Here is a 21,600-nt window from a genome sequence, read left to right as displayed (position 1 = left end):
ACATTCAGTTAATTGCCCATACATCTATACTCCTGTGGGTGAGGTTAAAATCGCATCCTGGAATTAACACAAATTTTGCACAAAATGTTTCAGTTGGCAAGATAGTTCATCCTTGTGTACCTAAAACAAGTTTGGACGATATTATATTTACTATATAATTAAATATGTGTTACTATTAGAAATTATTGTCCAATCATATCACCATTTGAAAATGTACTGGATGATTGCTTAAAGAAGAACAATTGTCAGGCATGTAGAGAGATAAAAATAAAATAAGATCATAAGAAAATAAGGTAATCGTAAGAGAAGGGAAGTAGAGCAGTTATGATACGGGACTCGCAGTCCATTAGCCTCCAAAAATGGTTTGAATAAATGAAGACATTCACACTGAGTTTAAATCGCATTGAGGCAGCTGGGAATGTAGATTGTTCATTAACTACTCTGAAGATAACAAGGGAAGTACTGAGAGAAATAACACAAGAATAAAGGTGCCAAACTATCTGTTCCAACATACCCTTGTGTTTGGAAATGACTGTCTGGAAACTTAGTTCGGTATTCACACAGAGGACACTCTAAATTTTGCCTACCATCATGCTAAGTGAGATAGATTTGCCACATACCTAACATTTCAGAACTGAGCCACATTAGAGTTGTATTTCAGTGTATTTATAATCTCATACCCATTACCCTAATGTTAGATGGTCTGCCAGAAGCAGCAAAAGGCTGCTAAAATAGTGAGGCACCAACTGGATGAAGCTATATCATAGAAAAATATTCATCCCAAACAATGAAAACTGGTGATTATGGGTGGCACTGAGTGATTATATAACACAACACATTACAAATGAATTAAGTGATGACATAAAATTGGGAAGTTTATTATATCTGGTCCTGTATGAAGCTGGGAAGCTAAACAAGTAATTGGAGGAGGTTCTAGAGATATCCACATTGTCAGTCAGCTATTCTCAACAACACATGTATACCAAAGGGAAAAGTCCTTGTGACACCATAACGTCTGACCAGCTTAGTGATTGATCTGCCTTGGCTTACTCTTCAGGTGCCCCCAATTCCAAAAGCCAGACCTAACCCAGTTTGATGACATCAAGTGGAATGAAGGAACGATTGAGTGCAGCAAAAGCACAGAGCTGAGACAAGACACTGTTAGTGATAGTCAGGGGCATGGCTCGGTGAAGCAGCCCACATCCACGAAACTGAACCTTTCCCATCCGTAACACTAGCGCATTGTGCCGTACCGTATGCATCCACTGTACGTCAGGCTTCAGCAGGTACACCTGTCACGTTCAACCCCCCCACCACTTGCGAGGTCATGTGCGGCAAAGTACCACAGCGGTTGGCATGACGCTTGCAGTACCAGCGACACAATCATGATTCAATTCCTGCTACTGTCTGTAAGGAGTTTGTACATTCCCTTCATGACCACAAGGGTTTCAGCTGGGCACTCCAGGTTCTTCCCACATCCCAAAAGAAGTACAAGTTAGAATTATTAAGTTGTGGGCATGTTATGTTTGTGCTGGAAGTATAGCAACTCTTGTGTGCTGCCTCCAACGCATCATTGGGGTGTATTTTCCATTTTACTCAGTGTTTTGATGTACATATGACAAATAAAAGGTAATCCTAAATCTTAGACATATGAAGGTAGCTGCTGCCAATCACACACCAACTTGAAGTGGATATACTGAATATTTTCATTGATTCTGTTGCTAAACACTGGAACTTCTTTTCTAATGATGTTGTGGGATTCCTTCATTGTACAGCATTGAATCATGTAAGCAAATCTCAACTGCAATTATGGGTGCAAAAGAAACACTAGCCTTGCCAGAGATGCCCACATCCCTTCTCTGAATGGTACTACGTGATTGACGAAAAAAGTCAGAAGATTTGACTGTGAAATCTTTATTGAGGGTTGGCTCAGCTAAATACAATTGTGAATAACCTTCCTTTGTGCTGTAGATTTCCAGTTTATGTTGTCTTTCAGGAGGAGCGTTGTACTGATCGGCAATGCCCTGAATATCCAAGTAACCTTCCAACCCTCCGAGTGTATGTTCCCATCAAGAATGATCACTTTGTAGAGCTGGTGCAGAGCAACTTTTTAAACAGGACCCGGAACAGGCAAGAAGCATAGGGAAGGAACATAAAATATCAAACATCAGTTCTGTGAACCACAAATTTACCGAGTTACTGCCTGCAACAAAAATTACCGCTGACCCTATCTGATAGCATGATGAATGCATTAACATACTAGAAATCACAGTCAGATAGCATTTTGAAGGCTATAATTGCAGTAAGCTATAATGCTGACAATTATTCAGATTACTGTGACTAAGGTTAATCAGAGAATTACATAATTAAAGAAATGTTCTCTGGTCTCATTGAATTGGCTAATTCTACTTAATAATGTTTGACATTAGACATATAGAGAGGATACCAGTTTTACTGCGCGCACACACACACACACACACACACACATTATCATGCCATCTGTATTTCAAAAGCTGCAAATGACATTCTCTATTGTAAGCATAATATATCACTGTACTAGAAGGAGACGATAACTGTGATAAATTTGTGAGAGAGTTTTCCAGCATCCTTTAGAACCTGGAGGTGACTACATTCTTGTGGTCCTTTTTGATTCTCCCTCCTTTGGGGCTTTAAAGCGAGTGACCGAGAAGCATGCCTCATTGGCTTTAGATATTAACTTTTCTTGCCAATTGCTGTTTCAGGCTGGCATAACAAATGGACTTTACCTGCTGCCTGCAAACACCAGAGCCTCTCTCCTTGCCCAGGGATACCCAGGAGAGTGACAGAACAGAAAGTTGCCCTCAGGCACCATCTGCTTCCTCCATATTCTACTCTTAGCACTGCTTGCACATCTGTCGCAGGGAGCAACCTTCCTGACAAGTTATTTTGATGGATTTCATCTGTGTTTCTAGGTTTTGTTTCATGTTTGAACTGCTTAAAGGATGAATGTTAGTCCTTGCTTGCCTGAATGCTGAAATGTGTCCTTGAAGACCGAGGAGTTGTGCCCAAGCCATTAAAGACACGCGACTAGGGTCCAAGGGATGTGAAATAAAGTTGTCTTGACGCTCGTGGCAATCAGTTGTGCGACATCAGGCTGCTCTGAAGATAGTTGGTTGTGCTGATTATATCAGCAGGATATTAAATCATTGCCCAACGCCATCCTTTGGGTTGACTCAAAATATGGCACTGATTCACATAGGGATAACTGACTAAACACTTGCTCAAAGAATGTGTTCAATGGTTCAATTTAATGTCAGAGAATGTGTACAGTATACAACTTGAAATCCTTATTCTTTGTAAACATACACAAAACAGAGAGAAAAAACCCCAAAGAATGAATGACAGAAAAGCCCCCCTTCCCCATGCATAAGCATCAACCATCCCCTGTTACACTCTCCCCACTTGTTCTAGCAGAAAGCATCAGCCCCCCCCCCACCTTCTCCTGTGCAAGCCCCCAGTGACCGTGCTCTATAGTTCATCAAAAACTACAGTTCATCCCATCGTCTCAACATCCCTAATGAGGGAGAGAGGGAGAGGGAGATCGCTCCTGCAAGATTGAGGGGAAGGGGGGCGAACAGCTCAGTGTTTCGACATTACTGTTTTCTTTCAAGATTTGAAGAATCAGGGAATGTCTTTTTTTTAAAAAAAAGAGGGAAAAATTCAAACATTTATGGACTGTGTATGAGATTATGGCCTTCACCAAACAGAGAAAGTAGCCCATGGATTTCTGATTTTTAAAAAAAATCAGAACATCGTGGGGCTAGTACCATCCACAGTTAGCTGCATTTCTAGCTGAGTTGTCTGGATAATCATTGTTTCTTTGTTCTGCTTGTGTTGCTGCTTTCCCATTAAATTTGCGCTGCAGCACATTAAACATTGTTCAACCATCAGCCAGGTACTGTTGTGGTAAACTTTGGTGACAAAACGCTCACACCTCACCCCATTTTCACCCATACCCAATTTATTCAGATTAATTTCGGCTGTTCTGTCAGAGACAGCAAAGCAGCCTCTCCGCGTTGATGGGCAGGAGGGGAGAAGGGTGGTCGCAGCGCTCAAACTTGCAACCATCTGCTTGAGAAGTAGGCAGGCTCTCTGCTGCCCGCACTGCTGAGTCGCGCTGGCAGCTGCTCACTTTCTTAGCTGGGTTTAGATCTGGTCTACGGAGGAAGCAGATTTTTACTAATAAAAAAAAGCAAGCCATTTTGGAGGCCTCCCAATTTCCCACCAAGATCTTGTAAAGCTGCAGCAGGCTGTAGGTATAATGATTTCACACAAAGTGCTACAGTTGTATTTCAGACGCCAGCAAATGAAATAATTGGGGTAGTCTTGCAGTGGAAATGACCAAATGTAACGCATTGTGATTCATCAGAATTTAAGACCCAGGTTGCATTACCCAAGTGAGTTAAATTACACTTTTTCATACAATCTATATAATGCTGAAATCATAGAGAAAAGAAGTTGAGCCGACTTTACAAAATTGAGATATTAATATGGGTCCTCTGTCAATGAGAGGCCATCAGAATATCCGGGTGTCTCACAGGCTCATTGCATTCCTCATATTGCACTCCTGTGAAGTGGTCTTGGTTTTGCTTTGATGAAAAATATATGCTGTAATTCCAATAGAAAACCACCCACATTGAAGGTAAGTAGTTTGAAAATGCCACATTTGGATAGTGTTATACAGCTGTATGGGGCTGATTTAACTACAAAGCTCTCTTTGTCCTCACCAAAATGGAATGCAGTGTCCCTTGGACCTTATTTTCTTCAAAAGGTGGAGATATGTACATTGTAATGTTGGATCATGATGCCCAGACCAATAGTACAAGTCAGATTTATTGCAGGCACTGAAAACAAAAAAATAAAACATAATTAACATAGTTTTCAAACTTTAAACAGTTCCTTAAATGTAAATCAGAATCGGGTTTAATATCACTGAAATATGTTGTGAAATTTGTTGTCTTTGTGGCCACAGTAGAATGTAATACATAAGCATAGAAAAAACGGTGACTACAATAAAACATATATATATACTAAATTAAATAAGTAGTGCTAAAATAGAAATAAAATTAGTAGTGAGGTAGTGTTTATGGGTTTAAGGTTCATTCAGAAATCAGATGGCAGAGGGGAAGAGGCTGTTCCTGAGCCATTGAGTGTGTGTCTTCAAGCTTCTGTACCTCCTTCATGATGGTAACAATGAGAGTAAGACATGACCTGGGTGATGGATTGACCACTTGATTATATATCATTAAGGTAGAATTTAAAGAATTTTTTCCTGACAAATTTTTTCAGCCTTTCAACTCTATGATACAAAAATAAATTGTTGAACCATGAACAAAATAAGCTAAACCTGCTATCCGGATATACCTCTTAAGGATTTAAAATGGAAGCTGGTGATGAAATTCATTCTAATTCAGGAATACTTATATAAGATTAATTATTTCTCCTATTTGGACATTTGGAGAATGTGGGATATAAGCAGGTTTGGTTGACATGCATAATGCCAAGTCTGACAGATATTCTTTCATAATTCCATCTGGTGCAAAACCTCTTCATAGTTATGAAAATTCACTATCAGTCAGTTCTCTTTCTCATCATTGAAACACATTTTCCCTAGTGTCGTTTCACAAACTGATGATAACATCTTTGCCATGGGATGTCAGTAATTTACCTGTCATCTTTTGTAGGTAAATAATATGTTGTGTGAACTGAAAAGGTTTGGATGAGTAAACATGGACTGCTGAGATTAGAGGAATAACGCACCAATGAGAAAGGATAATTAAATGGAGACAGGGACCAAGAAGATAATGGATGGAGTGATATCACAATAAACATCTGGTTTCCCTTTGAGCGAAGTTCACCAGTTCCTTTAAATGTTGCACTGTGTTAATCAGTTGGGGCTTGAGGGAGGTTTCTGCTTGTGACCACCTCCCAACAGCCATGTTCAACATAAAGCCAGATATTAATTGTGTGATGCAAGTTACCAATACTGTGTGGCACTCTCTGGGGCAGACTGACTCCCAACATGGACTAGTCGGAAGTATTGCCACAAAATGTAGTCACGTCTCCTGCGAGAGGAGAAGCGCGGCATTTTCGAAGATTTCTGTTCTTCTGTTACCCTTTTGAAGGTGGGAAGAAACAAAAAGAGCAGGAGAACCGTTCCTTGTCATAGTTAAACTGAGAAAGCTGAAGACTGGACTCAAGCATTTTCACATGGGGATAAAATGTCTTTTCCTCCTCCATCACTGCCACCAAATTTAGGATTTAAACAGAAGTTCTCTCCAATCCTGCTTGTGAATAATTAAATTCATGCAAACCAAATCAGCTAGGTCTCACTTATCCTCCGCTGTGTGCTGTTCAGAAATATCTTTTTGTTTCCATGCCTGGTATTTGCCCTTTTTACCTATGTATAATATTGGAAAGAATGTGAAATTTCCAACACAAGAGCAAGTCAAATGTGTTACTGCTGTTTGTCTTTAGTGTGCAGGGTCTGGCTCTCATATTGTTCAGTATTCAGAAGGAGACAGGCTTATATGGCTGGTGTTCCTCCCACCAAACCCATTGACATTGGACCACATTTCCAAAAGGTGCCTATTTGGATGACAGTATGAATCTATGGAACTGAGGCACTGTAAATTCATGCTCAAGTAATCTGTGACCTTGAAACAAACTGGAAGAAGGATTTTCCTCACAGGCAAATGTGTCATGTTGTATCTGTGTGCATTCACTCCATGGCAGATTTCATTGGGTTGTGTTTAAGGGTACGCAGAGCAAGGTACCTTGTTTCCACCTCTAGCCTGAAGGCTTCCTGTTGCCCTTGTGGAACTGAGCTTAATTGGACAGACTAGAGGTCAAAACTGAATACCTCTTGTCCACTTGATTATGTTGGTTATTGTTATTTAAATGCACAGCACCTTGAAGCTTTATTTAATATCTACATGTAATTGGATGCAGTTTTGCATCATCGAGAAGAACGGTCACAGTGTGGTACACCTGTGATTGTGTACCTCACGAACAAAGGAGATTCTAGACAGACCGAGAATGCTTAAATCTGTACTCTTTGTATTATTTTTCATTGCAACACTACTTCAGTTTTGCATGCTGATAACGAAGGGTTAAGGGAGAGGTACTGTGAAAGAGAGAACTCGGCACTAATGGCCCAAATGGTGTTATAAATATCTTGCAAACTAGAAATTTATCTTTGTAAATGATTCTATGGATTCCAAAGCAGGTGGCAAGTGTGGTACAGCAGCAGAATGTGACCATTGCCCCTAACAGTGTGACATTAGCAGAATGGTTTTTGACAAGCTGCAGATGGGTTAAACTACTGAGGTGCTCTAAATATAGAGACACGAGAATGAACAGAGCTCATGCAGCGACAATTTGAAAAGAGGCTTGTGGCTTTTTAATAATGTGCCAGAACAGCCTCAGTGGTGGGCCGGTTGGGAACTGCAATCACCACATCCATCTTGCGCAGGAAGAGATACCCAGCAGGCTTCGGCTAATACAGCCAGGTCCCTCTCTCAGCTGGAGAAGACAGACTTGGAGATGGCAATCAAGGGTTGATTTGCCAACACATTTCTAATGATTAAAATGTAATTAGCACAACTGAGCACCACCTCCCCAGCTAATTTGAATACACGCTGTGACAGACAGGCAGCCGGCTGCACTGTGGCTCAGCAGCAGATGGAAGCAGAGGCTGTGGGAGTCCAAAGCCATTTTGTGATGCGACTGTTCACATCAGAAAACCATCAGGATGCTGGGTTTTTATCAGGCCCTTGACAACAACACGTCAAACTGACACTGTCAGTTTCGACTGAGGCAATGGCAACTATCATTCATGCTGTCCCCACACTCTCAGTTTAGCAATCTGTAGCACTAGCTTTTCAGATCTGCAGCAAGACCACATAACTTGTGTATCTTTTCAAATGTCTGGTGTAGTAAGTTAACTGGATTTTGTTATTTGCTATGGAATTTTGATACAAGGATTTTCTGAATACACTGGGTAGCTTGCATCACTTGTGTGCAGATCACAAGTGATCACATTTCATTTTGGTAATGAATGCATCTGCTGTAGCACAAACTTTTCTAGCTTCTTAAATTCATTTTTAATGATTAGTTTTAGGTGATTGGCAAAATGTTGATTTTTGTCATATAAACATCAGGTGATTGTACAATCACTGGAAATAATTTCCTGGAAAATATTCACAAACAAGAGAAAGTCTGCGGATGCTGGAAATCCAAGCAACACACAAAATGCTGGAGGAACTCAGCAGGCCAGGCAGTATTAATGGGAAAAAGTACAGCCAACGATTTGGGTTGAGACCCTGGAGGAACTCAGCAGGCCAGGCAGCATCAATGGAAAAGAGTACAGCCAACGATTCGGGCTGAGACCCTGGAGGAACTCAACAGGCGAGGCAGCATCTATGGAAAAGGGTACAGTTGATGTTTCAGGTCAAGACCCTTAGCAGTCCTGCTGAGTTCTTCCAGTATTTTGTGTGTGTTTCCTAGATAATATTCCTGGATGAAAGGGTTAGACTGTGAGGAGAGATTGAATCGCCTGGGACTGGACTCACTGGAATACAGAAGAATGAAAGGAAATCTTATAGAAATATATCAATTTGTGAAAGAGGTAGTTAAGATAGAGACAGGAAAGTTGTTTCCACTTGTGGATGAGACTAGAACTAGGGGCCATAGCCTCAAGATTCGGGGAGGAGATTTGAGATGGAGATGAGGAAGAACTGCTTTTCCCAGTGGCTGGTGAATCTGTGGAATTTTCTGCCCAATGAAGTAGTGGAGGCTACCTCAGTAAATATTTTTAAGATAAGGTTGGATAGGTTTTTGCATGGTAGGGGAATTAAGGGTTATGTGGAAAAGGCAGGTAGGTGGAGATGAGTCCATGACCACATTAACCATGATCATATTGAATGGCAGGGCAGGCTCGATGGGCCAGATGGCCTACTCCTGCTCTTATTTCTCATGTTCTTATTTGTGATTTAATCGGTCACACTTAGAGATGAAAATTAATTGGACAGATTGCTTGGAGTGAAGTTTGCTGCAGTCTAGGGCTAATGCTCAACACATTAATTCTTCCATTAAACCAGGGGTTTCCAACCTTTTTTATGCCATGGACCAATACCATTAAGCAAAGGGTCTCTGGTCCACAGGTTGGGTACCTCAGTTTTTAAATAAGTAACTTATTATAAAGCAAATAAAAATAAAATAACTTAATTCTTGGATGATTTCAATTGTTGAAAATATACGTATGCCAAAATTCAAAGTTAATAATACATTTTCTGTTCAAAATGCAATACAAAGGGATTTTTGGGGACTAAATATTCTTGTGCTTCTGTAGTTCAATATCATTGCTTTCATTTTGGTCACCATGGACAAGTTGGGCCAAAGGGTCTGTTTTCATTTTGATTTACAATTTGACTATATACATCTGAGTACACAATTGTCTAAAAGAATCCTTCTCACATGTAATATTTCTGTGAATATATTCACTGCTCATCATTAATATTGGAATTATTAATAAAAATATGCCTGTAGAAAAATGTGACTCTGTAAGCTATGTTACAATTATCCTATTGATATCTGGAAGGGTAGAACAAAGTGACAAAGCTTCACTGTATTTGAGGCAGGTGGTCTAGAATTCAACTCCATTAGTGTAATAACAGTGCAATACAAAGCTTATATTTTGGTCTTCAGTGGTTCCTCAAACCTAATTCCTCTATATCTGTAAAGCATTGGCTTGAACTGAATTACTGTAGTGCCCGTAGCTTAGTGAATTGTAGCATTGTCATTCTATATGACAATCTAGGCTCGTCCCATCTTTCCATCGTCATAACAGTAATAGAGTTCCTCATTTCCTTACCTATGAGGACATCCCATGAGCCTCTGCATCCAACACATCATTCTCTGCAACCTCTGTCATCTCCAAAAAGATCCTACCACCAGACATATCTTTACCTCTCACCCACCACCAGGCTCTGCTTTCCACAGGGTTTGCTCCCTCCATGATTCTCCGTTGTCCAGTTGATGCTTCCCACTAATCACTCTCTCAGCACTTAACCCTGCAAATGGCCAAAGTGCTGCACCATCCCCTTCACCTCCTCCCTCATCTCCATTCAGGGCCTCAAACACCTTCCAGATGAGGCAATACTTCTCCCATGAATCGGTTGAGAGCCATCAACTATATCTGTTGCATCTGATGTGGCCTCCTCTACATCGTTGTAAATTGGAGGAACTGCTTCGTCAAGCACCTCTACTCCATCCGCCTAAAGCAGAACCTCCTATTGGCCAAACATTTTAATTCCAATTCCTATTCTGCCATGTCGGTCCAGGGCTGCCTCTTGTGCCACGATGAGGCCACCCTCAGGGTGGAAGAGCAACACCTTATATTCCGTCTGGGCAGCCTTCAACCTGATGGCATGAACATTGATTTCTCCTTCCAGTAAGAAAGAAGTTCTCTCCCCCTCCTTTTCTTCTGTTCTTTACTCTGGCCTCTTACCTCTTCTTACCTGTCTATCACCCTCCTCTGTCCCCTTCTCCTATGGTCCACTCTCCTCTCCTGTTAGATTCTTTCTTCTCTAGCCCTTGACCTTTCCTACCAACCTGGGTGGATTCACCATCATCTTCTAGCTATTCTCCTTCCCCTTCCCCCAACTTTTTATTCTGCTATCTTCCCCCTTCTGTCCCTGTCCCGAAGAAGGGTCTCAACCCAAAACATCAACTGTTCATTCATTTCCATGGATATTGCCTGACATGCTGATTTCCTCCAGCATTTTATGTATGTGTTACTTTATCATAAATCGACCAGTACTCCAGCAATTTTTCCTTCCTCAACTTGATGTCTTCTTCACTTTCTCGTGTTATGATGTATGATCAATGGATGCAGTAACAAATTATTCTTAATATCTGAATGGGAATTGCTAATGATAGGAATGTGCTCAAGCATCATTCTTGGCCAATGTTGCACATGCAGGAGCCTTTCAATAGTGAATGCGAGAAGTCCATTTCTAACCATTGAGATAAGATGTTTGTCTTAGGGTGGGAATTAGTGGGCATCTTTCTGATTTGCTTGACTTGTTAATGACACCAAAGTGTATGCTTATCCATGGAGCCCAAAAAAAAATTTGAAGGGAAAAGGCAGCAGTGGTATTTTATCACCAAGATCACTGCAGTTGCCATTGTTCTTCCTGTTCAAATGTTCCATGCTAAAATATGTCATATGCTAAAATGGGTTGAGTTTTGAAGTCATCAATAAAAGGCATTGTAGATATTGGTAAGTTCGGTATTGGAACTTGCCATGATTGGAGAGCCATATCTGTACGTATCCTGTGCAGGTCATTGTGAACAGGGCAAGTAACTCCTTAGCTAATGCATTCAAACATGGCAGAAAGTCATCTGTACCTAGAGATGTTAATTAAGAAAATGTATTTCAATGCTACATTATGTACAGTAAGTGAAAGAAAGTGGGAATAAGGGACAATAAAGAAAAAAAACTATTATGACAGTTTTTCAGGATTTTCAGGATAAGAGTTGAGATTTGGCAACAATAATAAAGTCATTAAAAATTAACTCAAGTTGGGAGTCATCCATTCCCACATTATCTGGCAAGTTCAAAATAAGTGCAGTAATTTAAGGCCTCACCTTGTGTCAGAATGTGAAGCCTGTCAAAGTCAAGTTTCTTGTCATATGTGCAAGTGCATGTATGCACATATGTAATGAAAACCTTGTAGCAGTATCAAGTCATGTAAGTAACCTTCATGTAAAAATGTAAATTAAAAATAAATTATACAGAATTTTTTCAAGAATCTGCAATTGGAGCCAAACAGCCATTGTAATGCAAAATGGTCTCAGTGGTCATAATGTTGCTACTAAACTGTCATGATTAGAATTTTGCTGGTCAGTTCAATAAGGGAAGTAGCTCTTCCTGGATGTGGTGGTGTAAGGCCTCAGGCTTCTCTACCTCCTGCTCACTGGTAGCTGCGAGAAAATGGCTTGGTCTGGATGGTGCTGATCCTTGACGATAGCTGATACCTTCTTGAGGCAGCACTTCCTGAAATTACAACCGATGGCGGGGAAGGAAGTGCCCATGATGTATTGAGTAGAGACCACTAATCTCTGAGGCTTCTTGTGTTCCTGGAAGCAGAACAACAAGGACACCATAGTCTCATTTGTATATTCAACTGCTGCTGCTGACTGATCTTGATTTTATTTTTACAAAAATGAGCATTGATAGGCTCACTATTATTTCCACTGCAAAATCCAGGTAATTGTATGAAATACTGATGTTAAAAAAATTATTCCTCGTTGTGAAGTACTGCCTTAGCTAATTGACTGCGGTACAAAATGCCTTTAAATCTCATTTTAATTGGCATTCAATGTTTAACTGGTATTGTTGAGAGATACTGTAATATAAAACAAATGTGGCTTTCCACTTCTCTCCAGCTCAACATGTCTTTGTTTAGCTAATATTCTGTGCACTTTCAGTTGGTTGACTTCAAACAGTTCAATCCACTCAGGGAAAAAAAACTAATGGGAATTCTTCATCTATAGCTGAAAACATATTTAGCTTTTGACAGAAGTCTCGCCACAATTTGTGAGTCATTAAGTATGTTAATGATGATACTACCATTTTATTATGGTGCATGGTTAACATCTAACTGCTACTAGTTCTTCAAAACTTGAGAAACAAGATTCAGACGCTTGAAAAATGTTGCCTTCAACAAGTATAAATTTCCTCTGTCTCCCTCATTGCATTTGTGATCTTTTTTCCCCTCCCTGAACAAATCTGTCATCAGATAGAGCTGTTTTATTGAACTTGGCTTCTCCAAATGAGCCCAATTGTCTCAGTTGAAATGGATTCAGAGATTTGGCCCTAGCCATCAATTGCAATCCTTCAAATTTCAGCATGAATGCTTGATGCAGTATTCTTCCTTTAACTCGTGGTAAAGGTGGTACTGCAATTCCTGTCTTTCCCCTCACTGTGCGAGGACCTCATTTAGGGGTACCAGAGGAACGACAGCTGTGTGTATAAGAACTGAAAGAGTGCAGTTGATTAAATCATCATCAAGTCAAGACTGCAAAAAGTCAATTCTGCTTCCCGTCTTCAATGATCTCCTTTTATCTTAAAGTAATGAGGTATGGCACTTTTGCATCAAGCTGTATGCCGGCTTCCATTAACATACTCCATCTGCTTCACAAGCCAGGGGGAAGTCATTTCTGTGAGCTTGCATGGAGGCAATCAAAGTAATTTGGCACAAAGGGAAGAGAACAGCCCATTTCTAATGGATCACAACACCATTGAAGAGATCTATCTGTTTAAAATATACAGTTTGTTTTGAAGAATAAAAATGCACTTTCCATGAAATTGCATGAATAAAACACTTCAATTTATGCTATTCAATATAAAACCATTTGGGGAGATATGTTGCTTTTTGTTGTGTCTATGCATACATTGACTACTGACAAAGTAAATTGTATCAAAGAAACACATCACTCTACAAGTTTTCACCAAAATTAAATTCAGCACAAATTAATTCAGCTGCTATAACATTTACAATTCGCACCTTGTGACTTCTTGTGCAGACTCTACTGCGCTTCCTGTAAGCCAGGCCACACATCACGCAATTGGAGAAGCATGATTGATTAAAGTGCTTTCTGGAACACCCCCTCTAAATCCCTCTGCCTTCTGATCTTCCGCCTTCTGGGAAATTTGGATTCTGAACTGAGAGAGAAGTTGGAAAATTTGCGGAAACCCCAACTGTAAAATGTTAAGACTAAAATGATAACGCTGGCCTTCCTTGTACTTCCTGCTCCCTGACCTCCATTCAGAATCTTGGGGAGAGAGAAGTGTTTTTATGCTGTTCATCGAAGAATCTTTGAAATGGTAATAATTGGTTAATACTTCTCTCTGAAAAGTAACTTGCTTCACGAACCTCATTCATAACACCATTCAGAAAATAAAAATGTTTAACAGATTTAATTAATATTTCCTGTACAAAAATTCTACTGCAACAAAAAATATACAAAAGATGTCAATCTAAGCACCAACACTACGAGAGTCAAGAGAATAATATAGAGAATTTAAGTCTATACAAGTTGGTTAAAAAGACATTACCTTCTTTAATGGAGCTTCTGTATCTAGCACTCAGGCCCCAGACATGAAACCTTCTGAAATATTTTCCACAATTCATTTTATTATCTTTACATAATTTATGAGCTACTGGAGATCATTCATCTCTACTAAGCACTGGCATATTGAGCTCTTGAGGGGACAGAATTGTAAATTCAGTGGCACATTCTTGATGAGCTGGCCGCAGGTCAGCAAAGCACTACTATGCCAGAAATTGAGCTGATCTCTCAGAGTCTACTGAGTCTCCAAAACAGCAGCGGGTTTTGTCAGGAGCCATCCGTGTGATGATGGTGGCCAGATCGCAGTCTGTCAATCTTCTGTTAGCTGCAAGGAAAGCATATGTCTAATTTACAGCTTGCTTAAGTGATGGCCAGTAATAGAACTTGCTTATTGGCTGGTGTCTTTTTCAGGAAATGAAGCTGTTTCTTGCAGGAATCGAGGCAATCGATTGGTCTTGTGGCCTGGTGCTTCTGCACAGAATACACAAAAGAAAAATGTACACTTTCCATACATATGAGAAGCAGAACTCTGAAAAACAGGCATTTTAAATTGTTCAACAATTTGTAACTTTTCTTGTTCAATCATTGAAATTAACCATTCCCCACATGTCATATATTGAACAGTTTTACTGTCAAGAGCCAGATTATTCTTAAATCATGCAGAAATTTTAAACCATATATAATGACATCTTATGTTTCACCATGCTTTTAAAATAGAAATAACTATTAGAATTATACTTTCATCAAGCCCTTGATTAATCTTGGTTTAAGTTAAGTAACTAGATTTTCCATTTGGACTAGCTTGAGTTTGCCAAGAGCATTCCAAGTTCCTCATTCTTGTGGTGACAGATGTTGAAACAGTTGTCCTTCATGTTCACATAGCCTGGTGGCGTCGACTGTCAAGATGAAGTTAAACAATGTCAGATTATATTTTAGTGCTACACGTATTACTATATGCATTAACATCATAGGATAATGTTACCGTACATACTGAATGTGTTACATGATCACAACACTGTGTGATTGTCCATTGTACATCACTCCATGTACAATGTTTCCACATAGAAGCTTGCAGAAGATCTTTGTTTTCTTTAAAAAGAAACCTTGTTGTCAGTAAATCCTGCTTTGCACAATATTGGTATTGGTTTATTATTGTTATGCCAAGATGCAGTGAAAAGCTTGCCTCAGATTCTATTCATACAGACAAAATCAGTGCTCAGTGCAGTGAGGGAGGACAAGGTAAAGCAATAACAATGTGGAATACAGTGTAAAAACTACAGAGGGAGTGCAGTGCAGGCAAACAATAAAGTGCAAGATGACAGCAAGTTAGATTGTGAGGTCAAGAGTCCATCTTATCATACAAGGAGTAGAATAGCAGGATATTCTCTCTAAAGCCAGGGTTTCCTCTGTGAAATTGTGCTTAGAATACAGCTATGCCTGGCTTTGAGGTGGGGTTTGCTCATTTCTGTACAGGACTGAAGCTGTGGCCTGCAACTAGTGGACCTCTGGATTGACTGAATTGATGCCTGCCTTTGTGAACTCCAGTTCTGAATGTTATTTGCTTGCTTTTATTGTTTGCATGATTTGTTTTCTTTTCTCTCTCTCTCTCTGGACACTAGGTGTTTTACGGTCTTCTTTTGTTTTAATGGATTCCACTGGGTTTCTTTGTTTCGTGGCTGACTGCATACTTAGATTATAAATGTACTCAGAACTTTGAACAAGAGAGAAAGGGCCAGTATGTTGTACAAACTGAGCACTATTTTCGATGATTTGCATCCTCTTTTTAGCAACATATCTGAAAAAATGATTCTTAAACTTTTAATTGCAACTTCAATTTGCAATAATTTAAAGTGCTTTCTGTAAATATAGCTCACTTAGTATCATACAAATGTTTCTTGTATCATTCTTGTTTATTTCCCCTTATTTACCGATTTTGATTTTCATGACAAAGAAACATCAAAATTACCTTTCAACCAGCATGTTTATGCTGACCCAAGATGCCACTCTAAGTTAGTTCTATCTATTAAGTAGTATTTCATAATTTCTAAAACTGTATTGATCCCTTTGCAACTTAACTGCCACTTAACTCCTTAACTGCCACTTTCGTGTTCTTGGTACGCATTGGTATTGAAGCAACAATTTTTATTTATTTATTGAAACAAATCCATCACAGTGTCCTTAATGAAAGAATTACGAAAACAAAGAAAAATTGGTGCCAAGTCATACATGGAGACGTTTGCTTAGATGCCTACAGGCTAAGTAAAAGAGTTGAATGTCAAGCTTGGACTTAAAAGCAAAAGGAGAGGTAAAGAGGTGGAATGAGTTTGGGAGGAAATCCCCAAATTTATGACCTCAGTGACTGCATAAGTGCCCATCAGGACCAGAACTATGGAAATCAGGAGCATACAAGAAGACGGTATTGGGAATATCGGCTATCTTGGAAGGTTATAGAGTGTACTGGGGGTTAGAGAGCCAGAGAGAGGCAGGAATGTGGAGAGACATGAAGGCACAGCCAAAAAGTTTAAAAATCTATTTGGTACTTAACTGGTCGCTGGTGTAAACTAGCAACCTGCTCCATCCAGATGATTATTCTGTGCTGAAAATAACGAACGCCTATTAAATGATTCCTATTGTGCTCAACTGCACCAAAAAGATTTAATACATTCATTATTCCAAATGCAAAATATATGAAATAAAATGAGATTTATCAACAGGAAAAAGTAGTCACTGCTTTTAGTACGCCATATGAAATCTCTGTGCAGGGTTGGGGCTTGAATCCTTAAGTTTCAACGCATAAAAAGCTTAAAAAACATGACTGAACACCTAAGTAGAAACACATTGTCCTTTTTTTCATTAATTGTGCTGTCAGTAAATCTCAGCCCCACTGATTTTAAATGTTTATGCAATTTACTTGAAGAATACTTTGAATTTTGAACTGTGAGTGTTGGGTGTGCTTTCAAAATGTTCAGCACAATTCCAGACCAATCCTACATTTTCATGGATGTTTTGGACAGTGGTGAAAAAATAGCAAAATAAAAAAATATGGACATAATGAAACAAAAAAATTGTCCAAGTACTTGCAACTACATAAAGTAAATGTTATACTGTCAAATAAATAATGAAGATAGTTTGTAGTTGTTATTAAGGCTTACTGCAATCTATTGATGCTTTCTTGAGCTTTTATTTTGTGAACTGAATATACCAGATTTTTATTGAACCTGCATAAAATAATAAAAAAGCATCAAAAATAAATCCTGTAAGCTTCAAGCCTTCAGCGTTGTTAAGGCGAATTCCTGATCTTGCTGATTTAGATAAATCTCACAGAATTATATTTGTTCTCAGGAAAAAGACTTCAAAGGTTTAATCACCCCTTTGCTAGTTCAGGATCTTTTGCCACATTTGGTTTGGTTTCCACATTATTGATCTGCATTAAATATCAAATAATGACACAGGCTATGCTTAAGATTTTTCTGAGCAGTTGTGTCCTGTGATTTACTTGTCTGTTTAAAAAAAATCATTCTGGCAGAATTATTGTTTACTGATGCATGAGAAGTTAGGACAGTTGATGATTTATGGGTTTGCTTGCCTATAAAATCGGGTTTGCTCTTTAATTTTCTTCATTAGAAGGGGAGGACCAGTGTACGGTCCATTAAGCCCTTCTTGCATTTTGTTGCTCAGTGGATGGAAGGTAATGAATGGTATGAACATCATAGTTATTGACACTTGGAATATCATATATTGCATCAATCCAGAGGGAATAATATGAATCTTGATTACATTTCCATGTGCTCTCCTTGTATGTGTACCCTCTGTTATGAGGAATGATCTATAATATATCTTGTGCTGTGTATATCTCCATTAACTCAATAAACAACTTAATTAAAAAGTCAATTGGATTTACCTGATAAATATGCTACTATTCTTCCCAGTGCACAGACCTTCCTGCTTCTGGGGATAAATCCTAAACTTACTTCGATAATTGACATCTGTAATCATTACTTGAAAATATTAATATGTCACCACAGCTTATCATTCTAACTCAAACCAAGGTGAATAATCTGACTTATCTCTTTGTAGGGATAACTAACTTTACAAACAATTAAATTTGTGTCAGAAGTGTGCAAATGTATCAAGTAAATCTTTGAAAGCAATGATTCTATTTGCAGTAAATTAGACATAATTAATGTCCTGCAGAATTCCATATTCTGCATTCAAAACAAGAAAGTATCAATAGTTGGCATTTCCCCTACTTTATTAAACAGTTACAATATTTCTTTCAGAACAAAGTTTTTAAATCTTTATTTTGCACTTTACACCGTATGACTTTAGTCAATGAGATTTTTCAGTATTATTCTCAGATAAATTCAAAGTACCATTATCAAAATTTTGAATAATATAAACAGTTCTTCACATACATTTTTCTGAATTTAATCTCTGAGACAACTTCTCCTTCCTCTTTTATGAAACTGCATACAATATTTTTACCTTTTGTACCATTGCTCTGATTCCTTCTTCCTGCGTAATAAAATTTTGTTTACTAATGTTCCTGAGAAATGCCTTGGGGTGCATTGCTCCATGAAAAACGCTATTTAAAGGGAAGGCGATGTTGTTTGGTGTGGTGTTAATTAATGATAATTATAATCAGATATGATTAGTCTCCACAGCCAAGATAATGTTTGCCTCGTTTTGTAGATCAGAATCAGTTAGAATTCTACCTATTTGACCAAGTACATTCAAATAATTTATTTTAGGGTAATTTTAGGTTAAATGTTTTTATTTTCTGGGAAAAAAATGATAAGTATAGTTACTCCATTAAAAAGCCTATTGACTCTCTTGGATTTGGGGTACATTTAAATATTCATCTCTGTCTCTTTTCCTTTTTCTATTCCTTCCTTTTGCACCCAATCCTACCTCTTTGAATATGGGCAATACTTGCTCTTTGGACATTGAGCAGAATCGGATTTGGGTGACTCAGATGGAAGGGAGTTCCTCAGTTTAATCACAAAAACTAGAGCAATTCTCGTTAACATAAGATGTAATTGGCAGTTGGTTTGCTGTTCAAACAAAGCAATCTAATCTCAGGTAATCTTAAAAATACCCCTCATATGTAACACTTAATACTTTTGGTCTGTGCTTATGATTGCTCTGAAAATCTCTCTGCTGAGTTTATTATTTTGCTTTATTCAATTATATAATCTGTGCTTGAATGTACTCTTCCACTTTAATATGCTTTATGAAAGGAAAATGCACAGTGCTCATCAATTTCACACCTAAAATCACCCAATTGAGAACAGGGGAAAATGCCTGATGAAGTCCTGGTCCATCTTGCCCGATAATGTTGCTGAAAGTCATTAGTTTGTGGCAGCTCTAGGATATGCTTCACTGGCACTTTGGGAATGGGTTAGTTTTAATCACTGTTCTGATTAGTGTTCATTAATATTGGTACATTTGCAACCAACCCAAGTTTGTTTGTTTCCTCTGTCAAATTCCAGTACACTGTAGCTGAAGGTGAGAGGGACGAAAACATAGCCAGGTTGATTCACTAATTCTTCAAACAAAAATCGTACCTTTCACCAGTTTTCCTAATACATATTTTATTTCTGCTTTCTTTCAGTGTGACAGTGAGAGCGACCCAGATGAGAAGGTAAGATTACATTTACCCGGAATCAAACAGCATTTACAATTATGCAGATATTTTCTTTAGATTGAGAAGTTATAAATGGAATCTATTCATATGGAAGTTGGATATATATTAAAACAAGTTGTGATTATTTTTTCTGTGAGTTTTGAGAAAATTGTATTATTTGACTAAAAGAATCAACAGATCATCTGCACAATCTTGGCTTCTTGCGCAAATTTTTAGAAAGAAAATGTAGCGTACGGGATTGATTGGTTGTTGTCTGGTATCTTCAATAAAGTGATAGTTGTGCTGTTTGTCATTGACTGCTGATCTTTGATGGGAATGCGGCAACATTTCTAAATCATACCCTTCAAAACGCATGATTTGCTTGTGATGTTATTCTGCTGGGTTCAGTTTATTGTACTTAGGCCAGTATAAGTGAAGTATTAGAGAAATAAAAGAAATATCACGTTTTGAAAATAAATCAATCAATGAGCTGTGGGATTGCAGCCTGGGGTAGTACTTCACAAAGTAATCACAATTAATACTTGAAACCAAGCAAGTTGAAAATTGATTATACTTATCACGTTACTCACAATCAATTTGAATTGGAAATGTTTGGGGATTGTAAGATTCTGTTCATTTAATAGTGATAATTGCATCTTCTACAGCTCTCTACGTGAGTTTGGGGACTACTGTATATGCTGATTTGATGTCATTTCTGTTGTGAAAGGCCACAGGCCGAGATACATTGAGATTACCTCACCTTGCCTTTTTCATTAGTGGCTCTGGGAAAAGCAGCGATGACCAGCATGAAGTTTGCTTGATGAGAATATCCAATTAAATGAATTCATTCCACCCTACTGTCACACTGTGGATTTTTAGATGAAATCCACTTGACTTTTCTCAGCCTATTGTTCTCTGTCTTAATACATACGGCTAATCTTGATTTTGGATATAACCAAGTTGTAATACTATAGGTGTCTGTCTAGCTTTTAAATAATTAATCACTTTACTCAATAGCCTATGCTTAAAGACCTGGATCTGAATTGGACTTCTTTTTACCAGTTTGGAGGCAAGCTTGAATCCCCAGCGCTTAAGAAAACTTGTTTGCATCTAATTACAAGAGATGTTCTCTGAAATAAGAACTCAGCAATGAGAGCTTACAGATGTCCCCTGAATGTTTCAATTAATCACAGTGAGTAAGAACCAGATTAGTCTGCAGGATGACAATTCAAAGCAGAGTTTGAGGTGCATAAGGAGCATCTGAACATAAAAGGCGCACCCTAAATTGTTAATTCAGTTTTCATATGACACAGCATTATCAGAAGCCTGAAAAATACGAATTAGATATTTTCCAAGGTTCATGTAACCTGGGAATTAATGAGTCCCTTAACTACCAGGTCAGGGTCTCGCTGGTAAAATTCTGATCTGAAGTTAAAGCTAATTGCCTCAAGCACTGAAGCATTAATTTTAAGCTTTACCTTATAGTAGAATCATTCCCCCTTTCTGAGAATGAATTATGTATAATACCATTTTATGCCTTAGAACTGTCACACGGTAACAGGTGACTAAAATTAATATTTGATCCCTCCCCCAATGGCTCAATTAGTAGGAACTGCTGTGTGTGAAGCCAAGCTATATGCATCGCGAACTCTTGGGTTTGTTTCATCATTAGTGCTAAGTTAGCCGTTCCTTGTGGGCCTGGCTATAGAGGAGCTACAGGCAAACTCAAGCCCCAGAGATGGGAGAAACGAATAATCATTTGCATTCCCATTTCTAATTATCTGCTGGTTATTTCT

At 38.6% G+C, this 21,600-nt stretch overlaps 1 protein-coding gene across 9 annotated transcripts in view; it reads left to right on the top strand.

Annotated features, from left to right (window-relative positions):
- Positions 1–21,600, top strand: part of auts2a (activator of transcription and developmental regulator AUTS2 a) — a 1,137,604-nt gene that overhangs the window by 781,381 nt on the left and 334,623 nt on the right. For 8 of the 9 annotated variants that reach the window (XM_059973178.1, XM_059973182.1, XM_059973179.1 and 5 more), the window contains one exon: positions 19,793–19,822. The exons of the other annotated variant lie outside the window; for it this stretch is intronic. In XM_059973178.1, coding sequence (XP_059829161.1) covers positions 19,793–19,822 — 30 coding nt within the window. The remainder of the gene's footprint in view (positions 1–19,792; positions 19,823–21,600) is intronic. 9 annotated transcript variants of the gene reach the window in all.

The sequence above is a fragment of the Hypanus sabinus genome, chromosome 6, assembly GCF_030144855.1.
Source record: "Hypanus sabinus isolate sHypSab1 chromosome 6, sHypSab1.hap1, whole genome shotgun sequence".
In the NCBI taxonomy this organism is placed as follows: Eukaryota; Metazoa; Chordata; class Chondrichthyes; order Myliobatiformes; family Dasyatidae; genus Hypanus; species Hypanus sabinus.
This window is presented reverse-complemented; position numbering and strand designations above follow the sequence as displayed.